The sequence below is a fragment of the Aphelocoma coerulescens genome, chromosome 8 (assembly GCF_041296385.1).
Source record: "Aphelocoma coerulescens isolate FSJ_1873_10779 chromosome 8, UR_Acoe_1.0, whole genome shotgun sequence".
NCBI lineage: Eukaryota > Metazoa > Chordata > Aves > Passeriformes > Corvidae > Aphelocoma > Aphelocoma coerulescens.
Window position 1 is genome coordinate 15812360 of NC_091022.1, and position 21861 is coordinate 15834220.

At 39.5% G+C, this 21861-nt stretch overlaps 1 protein-coding gene across 5 annotated transcripts in view; it reads left to right on the forward strand.

The window, feature by feature from the left end:
- The first annotated feature begins 1048 nt into the window (after positions 1–1048).
- The window catches only part of ARHGAP29 (Rho GTPase activating protein 29), a 51617-nt gene continuing 30804 nt past the window's right edge, over positions 1049–21861 (forward strand). For 2 of the 5 annotated variants that reach the window (XM_069022703.1, XM_069022704.1), the window contains exons 1-2: positions 1049–1133; positions 3881–4226. In XM_069022703.1, the coding sequence (XP_068878804.1) occupies positions 3965–4226 (262 nt within the window). In that variant the 5' untranslated portion in view covers positions 1049–1133; positions 3881–3964. Of the gene's footprint in view, positions 1134–3880; positions 4227–7153; positions 7173–14358; positions 14390–14424; positions 14445–21861 lie in introns of those variants that run through there. The other 3 variants (XM_069022708.1, XM_069022707.1, XM_069022705.1) reach the window with 3 other exon arrangements.

Sequence of the window (21861 nt, forward strand, 5' to 3'; positions counted from 1 at the left end):
CTGAACTTTGGCATTGGATCTAAGATTGCTGAATTTAAATGGCCTTTTAATAGCAAGAAATAAAGTGTGGGTTTGTAGTCCTGCATCTAGAAGGTGGAAAAGCTACTGCTGCCATCAGTCACTGTGAGATGATGTAACAGAAGTCTGTACTCAGGTCTAAAGGTCGTGGTGTTGCTGAGAACTATCTGAGTTTCTGTATGATGATGCAAATTTCTGCTTTTCCAACTTCTCTTTCCTCTTAACCAGACAAAGGTGCATGTATCTGCACATGCAACTAAATTCAGAAGCTAAATTATGCCAAGATTGGGCTGTCTGGGTAGGTGAATCCACTCCCATCCTGGGGATATAGTCTGTCGTTATATATTTATTTTGTTACTGCTCTCATTTTCATTAAGTAGCCAGCAGAGCTCATCCAGAAATAAAAGCAGGCTTAGTAGAAAGTGTGTGCATGCACACGTTACTCACCCATAACAATACTGGAAGCTGTACAATGAGTGAGAAACTGGATCCAGGAATACAAAGTGTGGGAGGTTGAGCACGAGAAATTTATTCTGTGCTTTGCCACGGTGTTTGTGTTTCTTGTTGGCCAAATCACTTAAAAGCAAATCCTGTTTGCTAAATACCACGTGGCCTGAATTTGGACTTTTCCTCACTTTTGCAGCTTGCTGTGTGTACGCCAGTTGCTCCTGTGCGGCTCCTTTCCCCGCGCTTAGCACGCACGCTGAACGGCGGGTGTGTCTCGGCTCCCCGCGGAGGTGCGCGCTGTGCGGGCGCTGTGCGGGCGCTGTGCGGGCGCTGCGCGGCGGGCGCTGCGCGGCGGGCCCGGCGGGCGCACCCTCGCTCCGCGTGTCGCACCTGCCACCGTCCCGCTCCCCCGCCGCTCACCCCGCTCGGGCCCGGGCCCGCGCACCGGCGCTTGCGGAGCCCGCCGGGGGCGTGTCCCGCCGGAGCCCGGCCCCTGGAGCCGCCCGGCCAATGGCGGAGCGCGGGCGGGGCCGGGAGCGGCGGCGGCCCCGGGGGCGGCGGCGGAGCGCGGGGCTTGCTGAGGGGAGGGCGCTACATGGGCAGCGGGGCGGCCGCGCGAGGGGCCCGCGGCGGCGCGGCTGCTGCCTGCGCTCGGCCACCGCTCTCCGGTAAGCGCCGGCCGTGGGCACCGGGAACGCCGCGGCGGGAGGAGGGGGGGGGGAGCGTCGCTGGTCGCCGTCGGGAGGAGCCGTGGGCGAACGTGGGGCAGGGCGCCGGTGAGCCGCCGGGCGAAGGGGGGCGGCTGGACGGGCCCGGCGCCCCCCTCGTAGTGCGAGTCTGGCCCCAGCAACTCTCACCGCCCCGCCCGGCGGTTCCCCGGAGCGGTGCCGGGCGCTTCCCCGCACGCCCACCTCCGCCCTGCCCGCACCTCTCGCGGCCCCTGCCCCGTACCTGCCGCGGCCCCGGGGCCGGCGCTGCGCGGGGGCGCCGCGGGGAGTGCCGGCCGCGGGGCCCTGCTGTCCGGGGCGGCCGCGGGGCGCCGGGAATGCGCGGCGGGGTCAGGGCGGGGCGCCGACCCCCACCCAGGACACCGGGAATGGCCCTGCCCTCGGCCCGCCAGCGACGTGGCCCCTTTTTTCCTTTCTTTTTTTCTTACTTTATGTTTTTTCCCCCTTTCTTCCCCTCCCTACTGGGGAAATTGTGCTGGGAGAGCAAATTTTTGAAATATCTGGCGCTTTATTTTTTTTATCTTTTTTCCGTCGGGACGGGCAATGGCTCGCTGTGAGCCAAAGGAGTCTGGAGGCGTTTATAGCAAAGCTGGTGGATGCTTTTCGTTTTCAAAGCCAGAGTCTCCTGAAGAAATATGAAACACTTCTCAGTAATGAAAGGCATGTGTTCCGGGAGGGAAACTTTCCCCATCTGCCTTGTAACACAGGAGGAACAGACGTAAGGGCTAATATTAACGAGGAAAAGGTGCCTCTTCTGCTAAGCTGCTCTGCTTTGGTTTTCTCAAGTTTTTTTTCCGTTCAGAAACACTTTGTCATCACTTCCATAGTTTTCAAAGTGTTGGCATTTTTGTACTACTTGTACAAAAAAGGCAACGTTTCTAAAATAATACAGCTTTAAAAGCATGGACTTCCCACTGGAACAGGTCTAAGACATCATGCTACTTAAAAAGTTGACTGTGAAGCTGGCCAGACTTAAAAGAGGCACGTCTTTTAAATAATATGAAAATCTTTCTCGATATAAATAGATATCACACTTGTTAAGAGGAGAGAAGGTTATGTGGCTTGTTTTGCCTTAATTGCAAGATAAAATTGCAAAGTAGCTTTGTAGCCATGAGAATTATATGTGGGAACAGAAGAAACTTACTTAAATACTATGTTTAATGTAAACCTCACTTCAATCTACTTGAGGTGTTTGGAATTGCTTAATTATCTACGTTATTTGTATAGTGTTATGAGTGCTCTTACAGGTACTGACTTTAAGCAGTAAACAGAAATTACAGCAGTTAATTTGTGTTAAATTTTGAAGTTTTCTTCCCCCTCCTCCAGCACGCATTCCCTGGAAGGCCTTCAGATTAATTACAAAAACAACTGCTTTGACCATGTTTCCTCTGATATTTTTAAACTACAAACAGAAATAAAGCAGAAATAATGGAAAAATAATTGAAGTGCATTAGAGTAATGCCTATTGAAATTCACAGTGGGAGTGTTCAAAATGTTAAAGGTGCTACTACTTTAGTTGGTCTAACCAAATACAAACATATGCAGGAGAACCCGTTTCGACCTGTATATTTTAGTTCATAATAACTTTTATTTTTAGGTAAAGTAATTGAATTTGAAGATTTGCTGCAGATGTGTCTGCAACCCACACTAATGTTTTAGCTGTTGTGTTGCAGTTTGGTTTTTGGTTGTTTTTTTTCCCCTGTGGTGTTTATGCTATACTGTAAACAATGAGAATTTCTCCTGGTGTTGAGAGAACAACAGCAGGCGTTGTGGGAGCTGCTGGAAGCGTACCTGACTCTGCCACCTGCAGTTTGCTGCTTTGAAATGAATTGCTTAACCTGACATGGCAAAATTTTCAGTAGCTTTCTGTTTGTTTGTTTTTTTTTCCTAAAAGAACAGAATGCAGGTAGTTGCTTAATTTATACTCCCCCAAATCTGTGCATTTTTATGGTGGAACTTTCTGAGCAATATCATTCAAGATAACTGCACTGAGATTTGCAGATAAACTTTGATACTAAAATATTTTTTCACTCTCTTCACTTTTCTATGTCTTTCTTTTGATTGCCTTTCATATTAGTAGATAACAGGCTGAAAAGCCCAGATAACTTCTTTGAGGATGTTTTCCTTTCCAAGACAAACTGTGATAGGCCATGGTTTTTTGCTTTGCACACTGCACAGAGAAAATTCATCCTATCGGATCAAGGCTGTGTATTATCTTAAGAGACAGGATGCTGAATATAGCTTGGTGGTTCGTGCAAGAAGGGATCTTGATCATAGTCTATCACATCAAGTGTTTTTGCAGTTGTATTCAGTTATAGTAACGTTTCAGGGTAAAGAATAGGTCTTGGTAAATGTACAGAATGCAATTTTTAAGGTTCGCAGAATAAACATTCGTGGAAGAAACTTTTCTCATGAAATAAGCATGCATTATAATTAGCTTTTGAAATAATTTTGGCATGCCATTGATTTTTTTTTTTTATGCAACAATCTATCTACTGTACATATTTAAATAACTTCAAATAGTCAAAAGCCTTTATAGTACTCAGTTAGCATTTTTATGTAAAGCAGTATCATCTTGAAAGAGGTTTTGGATCTTGTCAGTACAAAAGTATTGCTTCACATATATTTCTATACTAATCAGCATTTTCCCTTCTCCTCCACCTCCTTCCCCCTCCCCAATTTTTAAGCGTTTCACCTTTGGCTTGTCCAATGGACATCAAGTGGCAGTGAGTGTTAACTGCGGGAGCTCTACAAGCACAGCGGCTGCTGGGATGTTGCGACAGAACGGCGGCAGTAACAAGCGTGGTTTGGGATTAGCCCGACTGTCTACCTCCAACTTCTTCACCATCTCGAATTCAGGAAATTGGGGAATGGGGCGCGGCACCAAGAGCAGCTCTCTGAGCAGCATTAGCTCCAACTCTGACTGCTATGATAATCCTGTTGTGGATCCAGAATATATCATGCAACTGGTGAATGATGTCAGAAAATTTGCAGATGTGCTACTCTATTTGAAGGAAGCCTTTCTTTCAGAAGGTGTGTCAGTTGTTCTTAATTCTTAGATTTTCTGAAACCCTAACAACTCTATTTGTATGTTTTAACTAGTGTTTGCTGTGGTTGTTTCCCCCTGCCCTTTACCTTCACCATTTATCCTCCCTTCCTCTTCCCTCCCCACCCCCAGCATGACGATTACGGGAAGTGATGGTTTTTAGTTTGGGTTCTGTATTTCCTTACCAGAAGAGTGCAATCTGTTTCATAATCGTAACAAGGGAAAATAAGTTCTTAGCAGGCTGTCTAGGCTGATATCTAGGCTGATACTTAAATTTGTGAGACCATCAACTGATCAGTTTTTTAACCACTTGAACGATTTTCTAATTCCAAACAGTTCTGTTACTATTTTGGTTATGTTTCAGTTTTCTAGGCTGGTTTGGTCTTTGAAAGTCTTATACGCTAGTAGTTTGAGTTTGAAGGTAGAATATAACTACACTGTCTTTCTTTGCAAGAGAAGTATTTACCGTCTTCTGCCAGCAGGTGGAAACTGCAAATTTTCTTGCTTGTGAGAGGTGTGCGTTACTGTGTTTCCTTTTGGGGAAATATCATTAGTCCTGTTTTGGTCCTCAGCAGGAAAGCTTTTATCTAAATTTTGTGAGATTAATAGCTGAAATAACAACCAGAGCAGTTTTGTATAAGATGTCCTGAGTGCTGAGCATTTGCAGTCACCTCTGTGTTCAAGTGAGTGTGCCCACAGCTGAAATACTGCTGCTAAAAGGTGTGTGAACAATTCTTAAAAGAGCAATAATTTGACACCAGTGCTCATGTCGTGTCCTTATAGGTTTTTGCCGAGCACACAGGATGAGCAGAGTTATTTGTGAGGTTGGGTGTCTGGTGGCTACTGAGAATGAAATGGGCATCCTGTAGGAAAGGACTATTAAAACACTGAAGTATTCCTGTTGCCATGCAGCAAATTAATTACTTGTCAGTTTAAAATTTTGAACTCAGAAGATCCAAAAAAACTAACATGGAAGACAGGAGTTGTCATCTTGTTTTATACTATGGTATAGAATTAATTTGTGAAAATGTTGTCCATTTAAAGGATTTATAATTTATAAAGGAAAGATGTTTCTCTTCCACAGTTGGGAGTATTTTTTGATCTTTGTTCCCGTAATATAGAGAGGTCCATAATGCTGGCCTTGCTTACTGCTGGCTGGAGACAACCTCCTAGAAGCTGCATAGTTTGGTTTGCATTTTCTAATGTTTGGAAATGTTCGCAATTGTCTGTTCAAAAACTAACAAAAACCTTCTAAGGTGGTTGAGCAGACTTCTTGTGCATAAAATTCTGGTTTGTAATGCTTGCAGCTTACCACCAGCCTGAAATTAGTTACATTAATTATTCCAAGATGGAATCAGTTGTGGGGATAGGAAATTAATTTCTTCCTTTTTGGAAGGGTTTCACCAGTGACTGTTTATATTTGCTTGGTAAGCATTCCTAGAGTCTGCTGTAGGTCTTTTAGCTTCTAACCACTGTTCCCTAAGCTTCTACATCAACTATTAGTTGTTGTATTGCCTCTCTGGCAGATTTGTCTAAACTCCTGATGCACCGTAGCTTCATGCTTGACCGCATGGCTCCCAGTTGGCCATGTGGCTCCCAACTGTCCCCGTTCTGCTGCTGGGGTCTGCAGTGGTTGGCAGCTGATTGCCAAGAGTGTGTGCCTTCAGTGTCATACTGACTGATGCTTGTATTCCCTGTTTGTGGTACCTGAGCTGTCATGGAAGAGCCCAGCAATTATTCACCCATGGTTCACTTAACATTCATCTGATGTAGTGAACCAATCTTGGATGAAAAATCTTAAGAGATTTTGGGCTACAACATGTGTTTGTGTCTAAACTAGAATGTAAGTGCCTTGGGATTACAGACTTGAACTGTGTTTTGTTATGGTACCAATGCAAGTAGATTTGTAACATGAAGAATAAGTTGAAGTCTCTTGAGGGGAGTACTAGGTAAATGAAATGTTCCATAGATTCCAAGGCTACTTCTCTTTGCATTCCTTATGCTAACATGATTTAATTTCTTACAGTAGTCTCATTGTCATAATGCTGAATAAATTTTTGATACCTTTCATTCAGCAAAGGGAAACCCAAACCAACAACCAACCAACCAAAGCTCCCCAAAACAGCAAACAAAACACTCTGAATGTAACTGTTGAGTTTAAAAGTTTGACAGATGTTTGGACATGAGGCAGCTGCAGTTGTCTCTTGTCTTGAGTGAAATACTGTGTGTTCCATACCTTTAGGTTCTTGCTGTCCCTTAGGCCTTGTACTCATTGGATGTAACATTCTGTTATAAATGCTCCAATCTGAGGCATAAGATGAAGATACTTTACTGTTGTTTTCATTAAAGGAGAGCTCTGGGCATTTTTTGAACCTATGTCAATAAATCCAGTGCTGTTTCACAAATCTTGTATTTAATTCTACTTGATGACAGGCTGGAACTGTAGTGGTGGTTAGTGGAACTGATGCAGTTAGTGCATCAGTCTCTTGGTCCAGTCTTCAGCTCAATTTCCAGATGAGCAAGATTGTCATGTGGCTAGTACTAGTAAGGACAGTTGTTGTTATTGTGTTTTTGTGTTTGAACTGAAAGATTGTCTTCAGTTGTAGCATTTGTACTTTATGAAGTCAGAGATAATTGAAATTTATTGAGAAGACTCAAAATAAGTCAATCTTCTTTCTTTTCTTATAAGAAGAAAATGAAAAAAATTCCCTAGCAATCCCTGCCTGGAAGGCCAGATTTGAGAGTGTATGTTGAATTAATACTTAGAAGACTCAGATAATTTCCTGTGATTTGTGCTATTCTTAGTGCTGTTCATTTGGCTGTTCAGTTTTATTGATGGCATTCTGTTTTCCTAATGTGCCGCAGGTTTACTTCTTTCTGTTATAATGTAAATCTGGAGTACAAACTGTTAAGACATAATGGCTTGAAAGCTGGTGAGTTTTCTCTGTGTTTTCTCTATGCTTTTTGAGTTCCAACAATAACATTTCAGCTATCGGCTCAGAGTGTGAGAAACTTTTATTGTTGCTTTCAACTTACACCCCTCTTTGGAAAGGTAGGACACACAGGGAAATACAGTCTAAAGGCTGGAGCCAGTCTGTGGTTTTCAGAGTAGTGGCACTCAAGATGAGAAGTAACTTTCTATGGTAAAAGCAGTTTTAGGAACTGAGAAGTTGTTTGCTTCCCATGGAGACCTGCTGAGGGCTTAAAAACCTGACTATAGTACTGAAAATATTAAAGATTTTGGAGTGTGTGAGTTATATTTAAGGTGAATCCGGTAACTTGAAGAGGTTAGTTCTTGTCCCAAACATGCAGGACCTAACTCTTACGAACTTGTATTAGAGAATCAACCAGTTCAAAGGCAATATTGTTTATTGCATTGATATGCAAACTTGAGAGTCTTTTCAATAGGTATTTATGTATGAGGTTGGTGACTACAGTCCAAGCTTTTACTGCATATAATAAACTTTATTGTTGCTTTAAGTAAATGATGCTACTGTGTGGTCTTTGCTCAAATGAGATTAATTTTCTCAGGTTTAAAAAGACCACACAAAAGAATATTTAGGACACAGTAAAATGTCTCTTAATTATGAACTGAGAGTAAGTATTTCATCTTTCAACATACATAGTAGCTTCTGCTTGTATTGCATTAGAAAGGGGGGGAGCATTCCTGTTTCCCTACTCTGAAGGTAGTTAGCTACTAGTTTTGTGACATCTGCTGCTTTTTATTTTTTTTTAAGAAATATAGTATGTACTATAAGGTCTGCCCTTGAGACTGTGAGAAATACTGTGTCTCATTATGAATAGCTCTAAGGGTAAAATTTGCATGTGGTTTAAAAGTGCAGGAGTAATTACATTTTAATATGTAGTCTTATTGACTGTACTTTAGAATATATTTTGGAAGTTTTTGCTTGCTTTATCACAAACTTTGAAGTAACCTTCAAAGTGTGATACTGTGTCCTTCATGTGGGTGATTCTGCATCCTTTTAATGAGCAAAAACTTTTTTCTTCAATTTCATCCTATCTTCAACTAATGTAAATTGTAGTTCATTCTAAAATGTTTGTATACTCTTTTTTTCCCAGGTATCTTAGAAACCAGACTAGCAAGATAAAGCTATTATCTTTAATTTCTCTCAGGATCAGAATGTGTCTGATTTTTTAGAGTTTGATAGATTTTTGGGTTTTGTTTATTTTTTGTTTGTTTTTGTTGGTTTTTTTTTTTCCTTGGTTTGGTTTGGTTTCTGTTTTTAAACTAAAGCAGAGGCAAAGTACTGCTGAAACTGGATGGCCTGGTCAGGAATGTTTACATTCTCTTTATAGTAAGACCAATACTTTCAAAAGCATCAGGAATGCTACCTAACTTGAAACCTATCAGGTTGTTATTTTTGAAGGATAAGATATTCACCCCAGTGGGACTATCCTAAAGGTGTCTCAAGGTAAATAGTTTCCTCAAAATGAGGAACTTGTAATCTCTAGTGACTTCAAAACCTTCTTTTAGCACCACGAAGATTGGCGTTAATTACATGCTACACTAAAAGCCAGAAGCCTTTTACTGCATATAGTGCCTGAGGCTCAAAGGTGAGTGATTTCTCTTCAGCCCTTCCTGGCCTGATAATGTATATTGTCCCTATTTTTAGTATGATTAAGGCACTGCAGTATTTTTAGCATTCTATTTTTATTTCTTTATTTTCTTACAGTCTAAAATACTAATGTCTTTTTTTTCTGAGGCAGTGTTCTTTAAAGTCAGTTTGTCCTGTTTTGCTAGGGAAATCTGAAGTTCACTAGTTATTGCAGTGAAGATTACAGATTGAATTTATGATAATATTTAATACTAGGTGTAATTTTGCTGTTTGTTCTTTATTCCAATTTTGATGTTTCTCAGTGAAAGGTGCTGTCTTTGATACACCTTAAACTAGATGTATTTACCTGTCTAATGACACCTCATACTATGAATGCTTGGTAGGTGGGCAAACTGCTCTAAAGGAGGATCGGATAAAGTATTTACTTTTCTTTGCAGCAGTTTCTGGAAGCAATGTTTGCAGGAGTTTTTTATATTTGTTTTGCTTTGAGGGCAGTTGGACTGATCTCTTTAGACTTTGTATGGAAGATTTTGCTGGTTTTCTGCTGGGTAGTGTTTTGTGTGATAAATTAACTTTCACGAGAGAAGGGAAAGTAAAATGTGATCAGGGCAGCTAACTTCTGGGAACTGTGAAAACAGTGATTATCAAATGAGTAAACAACCTTCTTGTGAATTATTAAATGACCATTGAGAATCGTTAGAAAAAGGTAGAGGAATCCATGTAAAATGTAGCACATTGTCTCTCTTATTCCATGTAGCACAAAAAAAAGGGAAAACAAACTGTCTAGTAACTAATAAATAATATCACAGAATTAAAAATACTTGAGGATGTTGACAAATAGTCTAAAGTGGAATTTTAATGTTTATCACTTCCAGAATCTGTCAAAGTGTAATATGCTTGCAATATCTGAAGAATGATTGTGATTTATTATTAAAATACAGGTTTTTTGTACTTTGTAGCTCTATTCAGACTTGATCCACAAGGAAATAACTGCATGTTTTAAATGCATTTGCCTGTAATGAGATTGTTCATCCTCTTGCTGAACCAGATTAAGTGTTAAAAGGTGAATTCTGACAACTTTGATTTGCTGCTTTGGGTGTTATTGTTCCCATGGCAGAGTTAGCAGAATTGTCCTTGTGTGCTGCAGTAGCAGGGAGGCTGAGACTAAACCAGGCTGGGGCAGCTGGAAGGAATAAATTCTGACAGTTCTTCTGCTGAAACTGCCTTTTTTTTTTCCCCCTTCTCCATCAGCAGCTGAATTGTTGATACAGTTCTGTAACTGCTTAAAATCTACAGGATGCACTTAAAACTGCTGTTTTCTTACTATAAAGCTTGTTATGTTTGGGGTTTTGTTTTAAACATGCTGATGGTCTATTTCCACAGCAGTTTGCGAAGAAACTTTTGCATGAGCGGCTGTGATCTCACTGCTTCTCCCTGACACTGGTGGTAGTTCTCTGGTGACTGCATAGCAAGCCAAGTTTTGGGAGCAAATCTGCCTGAAAACTAAGCCTAGGAAGAAAGGAACTAATTTTTAGCCAGATCAGCTCAATGAGTTGGCTGTAAGATTGTGCTGAGTACCAGCAAATAGGGGGAAGGTGGCTGGCAGAGGAACGAGTGGCCAGAGGTTAAAATGGAACACGACTGTGAAGCTCTAGGCAGAGTTGGTGTGACCCTCCAGTCTGGCATCACAGCATACACTGCTAAAACCTGTACCAGTTATTTTGTCTACATTATTGAATGCTAACTTTGACAGGGGTATATGGAAGGTGAGGTGGTGGTGGGGAGAGCAGCAAGCAGAGAGTGCCCTTTGTAGACGGAAAATTAATCGGTCACCTTAGCACTATGCTTTTGGTACACTTGGATTTGACAGTCATCTTTTAAACTTGCCTTTCTGAAACCTGCTTCTTACATGCAAAGTCATATCTGCTTCCAGTCTTTCTGACCTGGAAATTCCTTAGTACACCCTTTCACATATCTCCAAGTAGTAGTCACTGCTAAATATAAGTTCTGTCAGTCTGAAACTGAAATTGTCCTTTCACAAATCTGAAATAGTCTTTCAAGCTGAAAGTTGTAAAGGATATAAATAAGGATAAGAAAAATTTAATACTGCCTTAATTTTTTTTAAACAAGTAAAATTATTGATAAGAACTGAAAGGTAGTAGTAGTAGTGATGTTTTTTTAAGAGCTTCTCCTGGGCTTTTTAATGGCAAAACTTAGAGGGAAAAAATTAGACAGGCTGCTTCTCTTAGTGGAGCTGTAGGACCACAGCAAACCAGAGACCTCCTGGTCATTTTCCCATGCTTCCTTGACTTTCACACCCGTCCTTTTCTGGTCCCTCTCTTGGGCAGAAAGCCCTGGGTCATGTTCCTCTCCAGCTTCCTCAAACTTGAGAAGTTATGCAAAGAAAGTAGAATTTTGATGTACAGCCTGGATAAAGGCAAACCCACAGCAATGCAAAAAGAAGTATTTTACAGTCAGTTTATGGGAGGCAAGCATAGCTATGAACCAGGAATTACCCAAGCATAGCTATGAACCATAGGTATTTCCCAGGACTGTTGCACTTAATCTGGGAGAGTGAACTTTCCACCTTTCTTTTCATTTCACTCCAGATCATCCCACAGTCTGTTTTGCCCAAGCGTCCTGTTTTCTGTGAGTCTGCTGTCTGCAGGCTTTTGTCAGGGAGTCTTGGGCTTTCAGACGCTGTGACCAGAGCCAGAGGAGCTGGGTATTTTGTTTTGTTTTGCAAGTTTGCAGTGGTAGTGCACTGCTTAATTCATCTGCAGTCATGGAACAATTCTTTGGTTTTCACTATTCTAACAAGAGGAAAAAACCAACCTCCTCTTGAAGTTGAGTTCAAGTAAATATGTGTTCTTCATAGTCAAAGTGTAAGCTGCCTGTTAAATGCTGGTTGCTAATGTTGGATAGTAAATGCTATTTCTTCAGTTTCAGGGAAGATTGAAGTTATTATTTAACTTAGTGGACTAGGAGATAAGTTTGTGGCTGATAGTACTACCCCTCCCCCAGTTGCATACTCCACATTCCTTCAGAACAAATGTTCACTTGTTGCTATAGTGTCTAAGATCAGCAGTCAGGAGGGGGGGTGTCTTGAAGGCCCGTGTGTGTTTAAAATGTAAAATCAACCCTTATGTGCAGTCAGATATTTTTGTTGACTTAAATAATTAGCATATCTTTCTTTAGGAAAACTCTGAACTCTTTATAAGAGAGCACAGGCATTTTTCATTTTTATGTTGCTTTTGAAGTACAAAAAAAAAAGGAATACAAGGAAAAACTTCATTCTTCCTCCTTTTCACATTTCTGATGTACAAAAGGAGCTCAAAACACTTAAGGAACCTTAGCTCTTGTGTTAATTAGTATTAGCTTCCCTTTCCATCACAGCAACTAGACTAATGGAACTGAAATTACAAGATCAGCAAGATGAAAGGTCACTAGTGAGGAAGAGGATGAATAGTCATATTTTCCTATTTGAAAGTAAAGCTAGGCCTTTCAACAACAAAAATTCTTCTAATGTAGTTTGCAGCTTAAGAAGCAGGAACACTTGAACCAAAAACCAATTTGCATCTCTCAAAGAACTCTGTCCTAACATCTGAAAGATAAGATTTGATGCATATCCAGTCTGAGTCTTGTGTTCTAAACAGTAATTCTCATGTACATGTAGGAGTTCTTGTGTTTAAAAACAAAACAAAAACTGCTTCCCATAAATGAGTTTCCCACTCTTGGCAAAATGTATTATAGCAGATCCACAAAAATATTCCATTTTCTTATTTTGCTGATGCATCAGTTTATCAAAGTTGCAACATAAAAGAACATCAATACAAATAATTTTTGTATGCCTGACAGCATAGAGTTGACAGCTGTGATTGTCATCTTAATGATCTTGACTTCATGAAGCTTTCATAGACTAAACCATTCATTTTCACAAGTTTTGTTGGAAGTGTTTGTTCTTCCTATTTATATAGCTAGGTCACGGAACTGAAGCTGACTTGTTTCTTAATTCTGAGCAAATGTTCATCTAATCTGACAGTTTTAGTGATTTGATTGTTATCTTGGTAATGGATTAGAGTTAGAACAGCATGGCAGGGTAGAAGATTTGGTACAGAGCTTGAACCTTGATTTTTGTAGGTGGCTGTTTCCATTTTTTCAGGAAAGTAGGAATTTTATGGGGAGTTACTCCTTTGTCTGCCTAAAATGCCCCTTTTACTGGAAGACGGAGGTGACTCATGTAAGGCTGTAGAAAACAGTTGTGTTTGAGTTAAACTTTCATCTTAATGACATTCGTTACAGAACAGTGTAACTGCAAAACCTATGACTTGAGGAATTTTCTTTTGTAGAGGCTACGATTTAGCTGAACAAAGGATTTTTTCCTTTTCACCATTTTTTTCCTCGTTTATTGCTTGAATAATTTCTTGGACTAATTTTTAAAAGTATGTAGGAATTCTTACTTGTCGATTACAGTTATTTTTAGTTGATAAACCAGTTTTAATCTTAAATTAACAAAACTTGCCTCTTCAGTCTTGTTTTCTTTGTCGTGACTGAACTGCTTCAGATATTTAAGCTATTTTAGTTCTATAACATGTTCCCTTTTACAAATATGTTGATTCTGCTGTGCATAACTTGGGTTCAGGGCCAACAGGTGGGTGTTGCAGCAGTTCATGGTGACAGTACAAGTTCTGTTAGTACTGCTTATCCGTGAGACACAGAATGACTGTGGGATTGTGGGTGTTGCTACACATACATGCTAAAGGTAAGGAGAGGTTCTTATTTTGGAAGGAATCGGGTGTTCTTCTAACTCTTGTGATGTCTCAGTACTTTCCCAGTTTTAGAAATCTGCAAGGTGGGAAAGACCTAGTGAGGAAGTTTTAAAAGCATTAAAAACTGAAAATGAAAAAATAATTGAAAACCTCAATTGCAGGATTGTAGATCAGTAAGTTGCAGGAATTATATTTGTGTGGTGGAATTAAAGCACCTTCATGCCTTTTCAGAAAGAGGCTTTGACATGTTTAGGACTTGGGGCCAAATGTTAGTTTTGTATTTAGCATTTCCAAGTTCTTCTCTAAGTGTTAAATTTAAATTTTTACAGTTTATGCAGGTGTGATATTTTTAGGGCTCTGTGTTGTGAGGAAATGTAACATCTCAGTTAATGTTCTACTTTTGGACTACAACTGTATTCTTAGCTCTAGTTTTAAGATCGGATGTCACTGAAATAGTTACGGACATGGTATTCCTGAAGCATTTGCTTAAACACTGCTCAGTGTTCACAAATTCATCTTGTTGTTTTAGTGTTGATGGTGGTATGAACGGATTCTTTAGTAGGATGCTTTTCTGTGGGGTTTTTTTTGTTTCTCCTGTGGACTTTGTAATTTCATTTATTCATTGTGTACAGGGTATATAAGGTATTGTGTACTACCACAACTATGGAACTAAAAGATCTGTCCAGAAGTTGTCCAGTGCTGACAACAAGGGAGAAGAAAGTGTTTACTGGAATCACTAAAGTGGAGGTGCAGAGCAGCGGAAGACTGGTAGCCAAGAAAATGGACTGTGGTCTCAGCTCACAAGTAGGTTATCCACTCCTGAGAGATGAGCAGTTGAAGGATGCAGCTTTTTTGAGAGGTAGTTCTATATTCTTTGTGCTGTGTTGAGTAAGCTACAGGTTGTTTATCTGAAAGCTTAGCAGCATACATGAACTGTGATAGTTGAGTGAAGACAGTTCCTGAAGGCCTTTGAGAAAGTGACTGTGATAAATAGCTTATGCCAGTGGTGAAGAAGGGGAAACTAACAGTAGGATTTAGACTGCAGTGGTCAGATTAAATGCTTTCTGGTATTTATGTTGAAGCCCTTGTGATAAGGACGAGCAAACAAATTTAGCAAGCAATGGAGAACTCCTCCTAGCTGCAGTTGGCTTCAGATAACGACTAGACATGAGATTTTAGAGACGGTGGCTGCGCGCTTCATGTGGAAAGAAAGCAATAGGTCTGGAGCATATAAATTTTTAATTTAGCATTGATGCCTAACTTTAGTGATACTAGGGAGAAACAACTGGGCAAATCCAGAACCACAAAGCAAATGATTTCTGTGGTGTTTTTCACCTTTCTGTTGCTGGGTATTTATGAAGAAATACTACTCTATTAAAAATTATTGCAGAGATGTACAGTGAATTACTGTGGTCTTTTGGGAAGTGCAAGTGCCAGTGTGACATCAGTTGCTGCCTTAATGATAGTGTTATTGTGTTTTCTCTGTATACAAAATCATCAAAAATGCTTTGGTGTGAAATAACTGATACCAAAGCACTGTATTGCAGTGGGGATTGACTGTTCATGTGTCTAGTAAATGGGAATTTTTAAACTATTTCCTTTGGACCATTCAAATGACTCTGTCACCTGTGTGAGTTATGCAGTCAGGCTTTACTCTTGGGTGGTTGTTTCAGCAGGACTTCAGTGAAGGAACTTCAAATAATCCTTAATCCTTTATGTTCACCAGTTTTCTAGACAACTAATTCTACTAGCTGCTGCTTTAGTGATTTGAATACCACTTAAAATCTATGTTGATTTTTTAAGTGTAACTTTTTTCTTTTAATCAACAAACCAGAAATGGACTACTGTCATATCCTATAGCAGTCCATAGTTGTGTTTAAAAAGCTCCTTTAAAATAATTGTACAAAGTAACACACCCATTGTTTAACACCATATAATCTCATAATCCTGGCTTTGTGTGGTCTTTTGAAAATTAGGTGGGCAGGCAGCAGTAAAATAGCTTCTTCACTCAGTCAGTGGCTTAGGCTAAAAGTGGAAGGAGCAGGCATGTAGAACAAAAGCAGCATTTTAGACTAAAATTAACGTGAGTTAAAGGTTAAGTATTGTTTGATAATCTCTCGATGCTGGTTACCAAAGGTTAAATTTATTTTATTTAGAATGAATAAACCATAACTTTGATACTGCCCTTTCTGTGTGCAAGTTTGATATGATATGATCAACCTGCTGGTGATTCTTTCATTTTCCGATCTGTTCTTTTTTTCAGAAAATTTGTGCTGTAAATGTTGAGTGAATATTGCTTCATGTACTCTCAGAACTTGAACCAGTATGCAAGGAACAAAGTTGCTTAGAGCATAAGAGTTCTCATTTTATTTTAACAGTGTCTTCCATTGGCAGCTGTTCAGTCTAGTGACTGTTTGACCAAGTTTTACTGAAATATCCTTGAATAAGAAATAAGTAACTAGTCACTACTAGTGGTATGGTTGCCTTTCTCAATGGATATGATTTTTTGTGAGCTGTGGCTGATCAGGTTTATTGCTAATATATTCATACTAAAGAATATAGCCTTATGTCCACTTGACAATTTCCAGTTCTAACTTAAAATGTGTTCTGAAACTGCTGAAGCATTATTCTCACCTAGCTTTATTCTTAATCTCTGGGAAGATTCAGGGAAATGAACGGTGACTAAAATGTCCATGGAGTGTTTTCACTCTCATTTATCAGAAACAGGTACGTAAGGAAACTAGCAATTTTCATTACTGGTTTCTGGTCTCTAAATTTTGGTTTAATAAAGTATTTAAGTATTCTAAAGGTTAAACTGCATGGCTGAACACATCTAGGTTAGTTGACTGGAATCTCAAGCCTAGTAGAATAAAAAAATTAAAGGCATGTAGTGTACAGCATATTGAGCATATTGAAATAGATTAAAAGCTGCATTTTGGTAGTTTTTTTTTCTTAAAGGCTTCCTCACTTTAACAAATGGGAAATTCATCTATGAATTTAAATGTGAAATGAATATGAAGTAACAGCTTTTCTGCTGATGTCAGTTGGCAAACCAACAAAAGGAAAATATGTAACTGCTTTCAGTGTAGGCACAATTAGAAGATTTCGATTATTCTGATGCATTTTGCATATACACCGATTTTATTGACTTTTTGAAAAGATTGTTTTAAGGCATCTTTATTTTTGTAACTTTAATTTCTGAAAATTAATTTAGTCTGGGTTTGCTCTATATGTGTAGTCAAGAAGGACTTCTTCAAAAGTTTTGACTTCACAAGTACAGAATTGGTCCATAACTAAAATGGGATGCAAATGTTAGCCCAGTTTAATAAAAAACAAAAACCACCACAGCTCAAGGTCACATCAGAGGCTAATCAGCATGGTTAGTGGTCAAATCTAAATTGATAGATTGCTGTATTTTGGCCAATCCCTGATAGCAAATGACAAATCTGAAAGGGTTATTGGGGCATTTGTGATACATAACAAAAGTTCATCGTGCTAGAAAAATTAACCTGGAAGGCTGAACTAATGGGCGATCGTTTTGTGTTTTACCCAGGAATATTTTTTCTGCAAAAATTGCGAGCCTTTAATATACACAGTGCTTATTTCCAAAAGTAGAGACAGAACTTCTACCCTTAATCTGCAAAAAACCAAAAAAACCCCTAAGTACCAGGTGCTTTTTTATTTTAATCTAAATTTGTGCAACCTGATTTTAAGATCAAATTTAGTAGTTTAACTGTAAATAGGCAATTGACTTGCGAAATGTTAAGTATTTTCTTGTATTATAAAAACATCATTTGTGTGGAATAACTGAAATCAAGCAGTGCTACTTTCAATATACTGTATTCAGTGAGCTGTGTGCAGGAAGTTTCAATGCATTCTCACTGAACTGAGTCAGTATATTGCTCTTCTCAAAAAAAAACCCCTTACAAAACTCTATACTTTTATTTCAAATACAGGGGTTTGGGTCGCTATTTTTATTACTTTCTTTTCCTCATTCCTAATCAAACTTCACATGTCCCTAGATTTTCCTCATTGAAATAATTTCTTAACTGATTCTTTTCTGTAAATTGTCATTTTTTTTGCTTCAGTAGAATGTGGTTAGAACATTGGTTGGAGCACATGTTGCCAAAGACTCTGAATTTGGTGTGGTGTGTTTTAATGATGCCATGACAACAGGGGTTGCCGTGATACTGATGAACAAAAAAGGCTAGGACTGGCTGTCTTGCTAATTTGGAAGCTTCAAGTACAATGTTTCTTGACAGAGGGATGGGTAGGTAGCTTCTAATTCTGCATTGTGCACAGGGTAGAAAGGTGATGACTTCATTAGTGCATTTGGCAGCTTCCAGCCTTGCTAGAGATTTTAGAGATAAATTCTTCCAGAAATTCTGAGATTTCAGTGAACTAAAATGTTTTCTTCCTTACATCTGCAGCATGTAGCCACATAAAGGAAGAAATACAATAGCTAAGACTGCTGCTTTCTCGTCACTCCTGAACTATGACCGCCAACAAATATCTTTATCACCATTAAAGGAAAAAGTTTTGTTCATTTTATATCCATACAATCAATGAAAATCATGTCTAACTCATATGTAGTTAGACATATGCCTAAGAAAAAGCTGCTTTGACAGTAGACCAGACAGCAGGGACATAGATAACTTTACTATGGTCAAACCACAATCAATGTAAAATATGTTTTCACTGTATGTCTGATTAATTCTTGTGGTCTTTGGAATGTGGTAGTGAACTCTGTTAAATCAGACAAATATGCCAGGCTGTTAATCGTGTTAGAATGGGGCTGACAGAGAGAGAAGGGCAAAAAGAAAATGATGGTTTAATCTGGGACTGTTTGCCAAACTGCAGATGTAGGAATTAGGTGATTTCCACACAGTTCATTGTTATGTGATTGTTTTGCCTACTCTGTGATGCTCACTGGGAAGTCTCATAGTCTGGATCAGGTTCAGACCTGAGTGCTGACAGTGTCCTAGTATGCAATATGGACATAGATGAAGATGATGATAATGTGAATTCAGATTAAATCTGTTTTATTTTGAATCAGCTTTATTCCAATGTTAATTTTTTTTCCCTTCCCTAGGTGGCATAACTAGTGATACCGTGTAATCCTAATATATAATGTACTAGAAACAGGATATAATTTACCTTAAGGTCAAAAATGAGATTTTTAGTAAATAAGAGTGAATGGTCTCTTAGCCAAGATATTGGTATTGCATTGAAATGTTGGTTACTCAGGCATCTTTCTTCTGAATCCTTCCATGATTGAAAGTGATGAAGAGCTGATTGCATTCTGTAAGGTGAAACTTTAATGAAAAGTTGTGAGTCTAGATATTGGGGAAATTGTTTCCCAGTTTGTGTGCTTGTTCACCATCCTGCAAGACTGTTTTGTCTGGCCTGTTTGTCCTGAAACAGGCCAGGATTTATGGAGAAGATGTGAAATAGTGCTTAGAACTGGAGTTGAGACTCCTATCTTTCAGTAGAAGGGGAGGTGAAGCACACACACTTTAGCTGATCCCAGGAGAACAGATGTACAAAGGGAGTTCTCAAAATGAGGACTAGACCTAGTGAGGGTGATGGCTACAATGGGCATTTAGGTGTTCTCATCAGTTCCATTTATTCTACTGGAAATGTCCATAGAGTGAGTTCTTGGTAGGTGCTGATCATAGTGAAGGCATAGTTTGTTCGTGAAGGTAGATGGAGAAAATACTTGTGCAAAAATCCAAGTTACTTTGTTTATAGTAAGATTTTGACAAATGGGGTGAGTTTATGTAGATTTCCCCCCAGTCTGAAGAGACTGGTCTGTGTATATAAACTTGGGGCTGTAGAGAGTATACATGGTGAGTTGTTCCACACTGTGTAACGTTCTTGACAACTATTTGAATGCATGATATAACTAATCACATCTTTCTAATTGTAAAAAGCTTCTACTGGAAAGCTGGAGCTTATTACATGTTGTGAGGCTAGAATATCTGCTTTGACAGTCTCACATGCATTCTGACTCAAAGAATTTTGCAGGGATGTGTTACTTTTCAGTTGTTCTATCTAGATTGCTGCCCTGTCTTTCATTAGTGTGACCAACTTCTGTTCTAAGCAAACTTTTAGCCACAGTAGAACAGTAGTTGTATTAGTGGTTTCCCTTCTTTTGGGACTGGTGGAAATCAGGTAGTAGAGAGAGTCTGCTGCTGTTCAACGGCCTTAATGTTCTAGGTGGAGAAGCAGTAAGTGGAACTGGGTGTGCCTGTTCTGTATAGATCTGAAGAGCAGTGTAGTGGGGAAAAGACTGTTAGTGTGTATTTAAACTTATTCTGGCAAACATTTGTTGACATAAACAACTTCAGAAATGTTTGGGCCAATAATAAATCAGGTCAGACAAAAGAATGCCAGCCAACTGACACAGCAGTGCCTTTTCTGACTGCATGTATTGTGACCAGCCCGACTTGGCAGGGAGGGTGACTGGTGCTGACAAGCTTGATGAGCAAATTTGATTTTGTTTTGTGTGAATAGAATCCATAGCTGTAAGGACATTATTGCTTAGTAACTCACTAAACAAACACTTCCCTTTGAGAAATACGTAAGATTAGAAAATAGGTAGATTATGCTTTTACATTAAAGATGGGTGAGCTGTTATAAAATGTGGTGATCAAAACCATTGAGGAGTGGGATGCTAATGACAATAGTGTGCTACTGAGATGGCTTGGCAAACGACAGACTTTCCAGCTGCTTAGTACTATCGTTCTTGTATATTAGGCTTGTCAGCTTTGAATATGTGTTTTTTCATCCTGTTCTTTCTCCACTTCCACAGAGTATGCTTTCATTTGGGAAGAGCTTGTATTTAGCTCCTGTGAATGACAGTTCAACCCCCCGGTGAAAGATGATTTGCTGATAGGCTACTAAGCTCTATCCAAGCCTTTTTTTTTTTTTTTTCCCTTCAATTTTAAGAGCTGTTTTTTCCTTTTTGAGAGGTAGGGGGCTGACTCACTCCTCCAGGAGATTGCAGGAAACTAGTCACCTGAGTGAACAGCTGAACTCAAGTGCTCTGAGATGGCCTCTGTGTTGCAGGATCACTGGCAGTCATGGCTTTAGAATTCTGTGGATTTTTCGTTTCATGCTATTAAGCTTGAGAGATGGCATCCATTGGTGGAGGACTTCATGCGCATCAGTGAATGTGTACAGTGATACAAGGGACAGAAACAAAACTGAAAGTAAATCTTTTTTATGACTACTTCAGTTAGATTGAATTGCTGCAGGTACTCATTGGAGACACATTTCCTTGTGCATTCCTTTCACTGTAAGCAGTATTTGCTCTACCATTGTTTGATCTCAACCATTTTCAGACTTAGAATTAAAACTGTGTTTCTGTTGATCTGGCATATTTAGACTGTTTTGCTACCTGAGGTTTCTAAATCTGTCATGAACAGGAAATCTCTGGTTTAGTGTCTGTTTGGTCTCAGTCATTGTGAATGCAGTGTAGTTGTGGTTCCTGATGACTTCTGCCCCCACCTCTCCCCAAGCACCACTTGTCACAGACCTTTTGTCTTCTGGAAGCACAGAAACAATGTTTCAGATATTTTGTAAACAAATGATACAGTGATGGAATACAAAGAAATCTAAGTTGGGTGTAGCCAGACCTTTGCTTTTGAGAGTACAAATAAGTAATCTCCTGCTTGAATGCATTATTTTAGTGATAGTGTTCTCCTGGATGGTATGATAAACATTTGATTCAACTCAGTGGTTGTTTGCAACTAGCATTTCCCTTTGTGGCTTGTTACTTCTGTTTCAGACTTGAAGAGGCTTGTGTCTATTTCAAGATTTTTCTTTTTCCCCTTCTCACTTATTTTGCCTTTTCCCCCAGCTCTAGTGTTCTGGCAAGATATGTTATCAAATTTTAATAGTAAGAAACTGCATTTTGGGATCAATTTTGCTTTAATTCGTCTTTGTGGGAGGAGGGGGGGTAGGGTGGTTTTCTGTCTTCACCAAACACGTAAGGAACCTTAAGAGACTTTTTTGACCTATGTGACTTATGACAAGTCTGTAGTTGTGAGTCACATTGAACTCGAAGAATAATTCATGCTGTTTGATGTATGTCTATGATATGCTCCTTCCTGAGCACTCTCAAACTGACAGTAATCTGTACATTGGTTGGGCTGCTTTATGGCCTTGTTTCCCCTCCCCTATTTGCTATGGGTCCAAAAGTATACCTAGCATGTTGCCAAAAGGATCTGGCTATGGGGTATGGGTGTTCTGATCCCATGATTAGGAGCTCT